This window comes from Pteropus vampyrus, unplaced genomic scaffold, assembly GCF_000151845.1.
Source record: "Pteropus vampyrus isolate Shadow unplaced genomic scaffold, Pvam_2.0 Scaffold34, whole genome shotgun sequence".
In the NCBI taxonomy this organism is placed as follows: Eukaryota; Metazoa; Chordata; class Mammalia; order Chiroptera; family Pteropodidae; genus Pteropus; species Pteropus vampyrus.
In genome coordinates this window covers 6,411,139-6,417,259 of record NW_011888815.1, presented here as the reverse complement: position 1 = coordinate 6,417,259, position 6,121 = coordinate 6,411,139, and the positions used below count along the sequence as shown (strand labels likewise).

General features: G+C 41.5%; 1 protein-coding gene across 4 annotated transcripts in view; it reads right to left on the bottom strand.

Moving 5' to 3' along the window:
* MEF2A (myocyte enhancer factor 2A) overlaps nt 1–6,121 on the bottom strand; it is an 86,878-nt gene that overhangs the window by 36,053 nt on the left and 44,704 nt on the right. For 3 of the 4 annotated variants that reach the window (XM_023528990.1, XM_023528988.1, XM_023528989.1), the window contains 2 exons: nt 2,321–2,458; nt 16–235 (listed from right to left, as the gene is read on the bottom strand). In XM_023528990.1, the coding sequence (XP_023384758.1) occupies nt 16–235; nt 2,321–2,458 (358 nt within the window). Of the gene's footprint in view, nt 1–15; nt 236–2,320; nt 2,459–2,523; nt 2,656–6,121 lie in introns of all 4 variants that reach the window. The other variant, XM_023528991.1, reaches the window with a different exon arrangement.

The following is a 6,121-nucleotide window of genomic DNA, read 5'->3' as shown; positions in this document are numbered from 1 at the left end:
GATGTCACGACATACCTGCACTGCCAGTGCTCGGCGGTCTCTGGGGGGCTCCGGGGGACACGTTTCTGTGTAACGTGGCTTGAGGCGGTGAGAGCATGCTCGAATCGGCTAATGTGGAGCTGGCTGCCAACGACGGGGACACAAGTGCGCTCCCTGGGTTAGTGTAGGACAAAGCGCTAGGGCTGCTCACGGGGACTGTGACAGACATCGAGAAGTTCTGAGGCGGCAAGCCGGGCTGTGAAGAAAGAACACGAAAGAGAAAACTGTTAGTTTCCTTTTCATCTACATTAAGTTTAAGAACTTAGGAACTTTCATCTGACAAGGTAACTATTAAAAGCAAGGGATGGGGACAGGTTCTCACTAAATCGCTGTTTTCTTTAGAATTATATTTGAACATGAGTATATTTGACACGAACCGTTTCGATTTCAATTTTTTACGTATCAATACATAGTTACTAATATAACATATGTTATATATTTCAAATATTCACAGGTGAAAATTAGAAGTCCGAACCTGACTTTAAAGTCGTGTTGTCAAATTCAGACATTACGAAATATATCATGTTACCAAGCAAGCATAACTTAGCACTTCAGTGGAAACCAGTTTAGTGACAGTACATTTCTACTGGGAGAGTCCAAATATAATAAAAGGGAGAAGTGTGTGCACTTATTATAAACTTAATACATCAAATTTCACACATTATAAATAAGCCCTGGTCTGATTTAGTTGACATTCTTAATGGACAAAACTTTTTTAAAAAATAAAGTCATATAAGTAACACAATGCAATCTGAATGTAATGAAAATACAAAGAAATAATCTAAACAAAATTAACGACAAGCTCTCTTTAAATTGTATGATTAAACTACATATATTATCAATGTTATCCTTCTTCCCTCCAAAATATTACACATCCCCTTTAAAATATTTTCAATTTTCCTCTAGCATCCCCTCCACAGACCATTCACAATACACTTGTTAACCACGATAAATAACAGTCCTATTTATAATGTAGAGGAAAAAAACTTTCCTCTTCCGACATTTTAAAACCGTGATTTGCAAAGTAAGGTAACACTGCTAATTCGAAGTTGGAGAATGTAAATACTTTAAGTACTCTATTCGATAGTTTATTTCCGGTAGAAAATTATAATAATTCAATAATTCTATAATAGAACAATGGATATGTGATAAAAAAAAATTTTTCAAAGGTAAAACAATTTTATTTACACAATATTTTTGCAGCTTAACATGAACTGCAAGGTCATCAACACCTACAGGAGGTCAGAGGGATTTTATTTTGTTTGTTATTATTTTGTTTAAGAACAATGATGGTATTGGACCAAAAATACCTTCTTGAATCTATTTTTCATGAGCTGTTTCGTATAGCAGAGGACTATTTTGAAGAAATAATCCATGACGCATACTTCGGGGCATAGTTTTAAAAGAATTAACTCGGACCACGAAATAAATACTAGCATTGGAGCCAGTGTGTCCCACGAGGCCTATGGTGCATATGCAGCACTTGAAAACGAGCTCCAGAACAGCTGCCCTGAGGAGCGCTTGCCAACGGGGCTTCCAGTGAGAAGCCCGAAGACCTATCATAGGAGCAGGAACCCAAGAAGTGCCGCTTCACTATGGTTCAATGCGTGAGCATGGGAAAATTTTAAACCAACCATTTGTTTTGCAACCAGCTGAAGAACACTGCCTCCTGAAGTTAAAGCGGAACCGAGGCTCTCTTCCTCAGTGCCCACAGGACAAAGAAAGCAGAGGCATCTGGAGGTACTGTTGCCAAGTGGTTTGGGGACATTCACGAAGAGCCAAACAGTCGGCTACTACTATTACGGCAACTATACAAAATAATTCAAAACCATCTGGAAACACCAAATTTTGGAACAAACCCAACCACTTGTACTTTATAGTCTCCAGATCTATTTGAAGTACGTGAAATGCTTTTGAGAGTCACGGCAGGGACAGCAAAGTCCTATGTACCGTGTATTTAAAATCACGGAAATTTAGCGCTGGAAGAGACCTTAAAAATGACATGAGTCCAGGATTTCGGTGCCCACGCGGAGGGACGGGGCACGTAAGCAGCAGAGCCTGGACGAGGCTGTTCTCTTCACGGCCGCTTTTAAGGCACTGCACGGGTACTACTATAGGACTTCAGCTATTTTATTCTGAAGTTCTAGAAAACCGAAAGGTAAAATGAAAAGCTTTTCCCTTCCTATTTCCCGTTGGCATCACCCACTGTGAAAATCAACAAGATGAGTGGTCAGTCTCGTCATGCACGAGGGAAAAGCACAAACCATCCTTTAGTACTCACTGCGATCTTATGATTCCTCATCATATTATCAAACTCCTCATTAATTTTTTTATATTTTTCTTCTGTATGTGGCGTGAGCACATAGGAAGTGTCAGGGTCTGGGCTGTCGCACCCTCTGTGTTCCTTCTTGTTCAGAGCCTAAATAATGAAGTTAACAAAAAGGATCAACACATAAAAAGTAGAGGTGAAGTAAAAGTACTTACAGGGCCTCGTTTGAAAATAAAATCGCTATCTTCATTTAGTTTGCTGAATCTGTCCTCCGAGAGTGGACTGTGCTCAAAGTAATCGTCAGCATCAGGGCTGTCACAACCATTAAGGCCTTTCTTTCTTAAAGTCTGAAATACAATTGGAAAGTTCACACACACATGATGCTAACTTGCCATGAGTTTTCTTTGTAAAATTTATTAAGAGAGCACAGACTGAATGGAGTTATACAAGAGCCACTGAAATGGTTCTGAATGATCACAAACGTATTCTGATTCTTCGATATGCTAAATCTTAGATGTGAGCAAAAACTAAGGTTCCCACTGGACACAGAGCAGAGGAATCATTGCTTGTTTGGATTCCTCCTTCGCAAACTCCCGGGAGAATGCTACTGAGCTACTGCTGCTCTGACGGTTACCAGCCAGTCTGATTAAAGCCCGATCGACCTATCTGACAGGGCCCATGAGTGTTGAGGACCGAAATGGAAATGCATCCAAACGATGCTCCGAGAAGTTACGGTGGTACCTTTATAAAATGGACACTTCAGCAGCTTCATCTCCTGCTATCCCTTTCTGCCCGAGAGTTTATCCTAATCACCAGAAAGAATCAATACAATATCCCAGTAACTTAATTCCTAATTACTATCATTTTCCTACATAATTTTAAAATACAAAAACTCAAATGCTTATTTCTATGACAGTAATGACTCTTTCCTATGTAGAATGAACACATTAGTAACCTTAATTTTTAAAATTTGTAAAAAAAAAAAAAAAAAAATTACTCAGCCGGCACCTTTTCTCTGCCCTCTTAGCCAGCTCGTTCTATAGAGCTCCTGCATGAACTGACCTTCTGAAGAATTTGCTTGGGAGTCATCAAAGTATCCTTGGACCAAACTGACTTTTTTTTTTTTTTTCCTTACTAACATAGTAAAAATAGAGTAAACAGTTGGTTTTCTAATTTTTAATTTTTTAAAATTAAAATCATGAAATGACTTGTCTAGTATTTAAAAGAAAAAAATTGAAAGCCAAGGGCTTGACAATCTATGGAATATTAATTTACTTCCGGAACGTCTACATTTTTAAAAATCTTGATGGGTCTTATTTTAAAGTAGATTTACTGGGTTCAACAACTTAAGTAGCTTTGAGATTTGTTGATTTTCCGGCCAACTGCAAAGATTGAGAAAGTTAAAATTGTCCAGGTAAGCCTAACTCACTGAGCTAATATAATTAGGAAATGGTCTGATCAATAGATCTGCACTGGGATAAGTTCATTAAAAATGATTATTTAAATTAGATTTAAAATGTTAATTAAATCATTATAATAGAGATCCTAGTGTTCTTTAAAATATAATTAACAAAATTATGCTTATTTTACTTTTTTCCTCGAAAGAAGTGCAAAGTAAACACAGTACATTAGGATTTGAGGTTTTCCTCTTAAGTTTCTCTTAAGTCAAATTAGTTTAAAATTCCGCTTTACTCAATTTGATGTTTTTATGCTTAAAGAATCATGAAATTATTACAGATGTCAGTGTCTCAAACTACTTGGCACATGCTGGGAATCCCACGCACGAAGCCTGAAACCCCCTCCCCACAGTCGCCGAACACGAGCACGGGGCGCACGCGACACCTGCTTCGGAGCAGCGGCCCGCGCCTAGGTCCTGTGGGTCTGACTAGTCATGTGGACGTCTGTGTTCTCAGCCATAAAAGGTCCTGCTGTTTAGAACTGAAGGATGGAGACGTGTGTCCTCCCCCACCCACGGGGCACGGCCCGTTTGCTAGAGCTCTGCCAGCTGCTATCTGCTAGGACATTAATGCCCAGGACGCTGCTGCGCAATGAACTCGTGGCCTCCACGGCCCCAGCAGCAGAACGCATCCAGGAGGTGCCCACACGCAGACTCCGTCGCCAAGCTGTTTATCCTGGCCTGAAAGCTCTAGACGCTTCCCCCTCACGTGCACGCATCTGCGGACCAGGTGATTCACAGTCAGCTCTTCTACTAAGAGCGATCTCCAAGTACACATCTCTCTGAACATGTTTCTGAATTACTGAGTTTGAAACGACGTGGCCTTTGTGAAATGATTCTACACAAAACTTGTATTCTCCAACAGCAGGGTCAACCCTCCTTGCACTTGTGAGGAAGAACAGGGCTGTGCTATCTGCAGCCCTGCGAGCCTTCACTTCGGATGGGTCCCCGTCACCGTGCGGGAATTCAAGAGGCCGTATCGGCTCTGCAGATAACGAGCTGCTGTGCCTCCGCTGGAGGGCCAGGCTGTGTCTCCTTATCGCCAGCCACGAAGGGTTGCTGGGGACCCAGCTACCATAAAAAGACGTTTTCTGTCTTCTGTATCATTACCACATAGCACGATAGTGAGTTCCTCCTGGGTCGCTGGTGCTAACAGGTGGAACGCTGCAATCTATTAACAAGGCCAGGCGCGGCGTACAAGGAGCAGGCGGGCTTCAGTGTTTCTACACGCTTCATGTTAGCCGCGGCAGAAACACTTGCTCGGTGAGGAAAACACTGTCACAAAAGCCACCACAATGAGGAGGCTGCTTTTAGGCAGAAAAAGAATTCGTCCGGCATTCTCACGCGGCGCGCTCTCCCTGGCCATCACTGGTGATTACAGTGTCCCGTTCTCGAGTAAACGGGACTTCAAAAGTCCTCTATTCTTATATACGTGTGACTGATAGTTTTTCAGGGCCATTATGGCGAGCTTAAGGGGAAAACTCAACTGTGCCAAAATAATTTCAAATTTCAGTGGCATATGTACCATTTAGGTTGAGTTACCCCACTTGCTTTTCTTAAATAATCATTTTCTGAAACATACATCCTAACTTGCTAGAGAGATCTGCTGTGTGAGCCGTGAAGTGGTCCATTTAAGCTGACTCGAGACGACCTGTTCTATGCCCTTCAGATCAGCGTTCCAAATCTCTGCTCCTACTGAGGCATCAAAGACAGAACTACAAGTGAAGCTTCTTGTTAAATCTGGGGATTACAGTCTGATTATAAAAATGGTTAATTGGTCAAAGACCCAGGGCATCAGCTGTGCCGTGGAGGCAGACGTGAGACCAGGAAGACCTGGAGATGAACTTCTTGATGTCAGGCCTTCAGGAAGCCACCGAGCCCTTCCTGCCTTGGGTGCCACGTGCCTGTATTCTTACGATAAATTCTCCTTTAGCTTGAACTACTTTAAATGGATTTCTATTTCTTACACTCAAAGAACGTTTACAAAGAAGACTGCCATAATCCTTTATGTCGCAAATTAATAGTCTCCTTATCTAAGTCATGTAAGTCCCAAACCGGAAGATGATTGAGGATTATTTACTGTTTGGGGCCAAAGGCTCAAAAAGTCATGTGTTCTACTGTTCTACATATAAAGTATTAGCAACCTTATCTTTCAAGTCAAGGAAACGTATAGAATTCTGGGTATATAATACTGCTTAGCAGGCCCTGCACGTTTGTCTCTCGCTTTTTCGTCCAGACTACTAAATCTGTCAGTGAAACTGGAGATGGAAAGAATTAGGGAGGAGTCGGAAGGGGACAGAGAAGGAACTAGAGGAGGCAAGAACAATGCTGTTCAGACTTCTTTATAAATATACTCA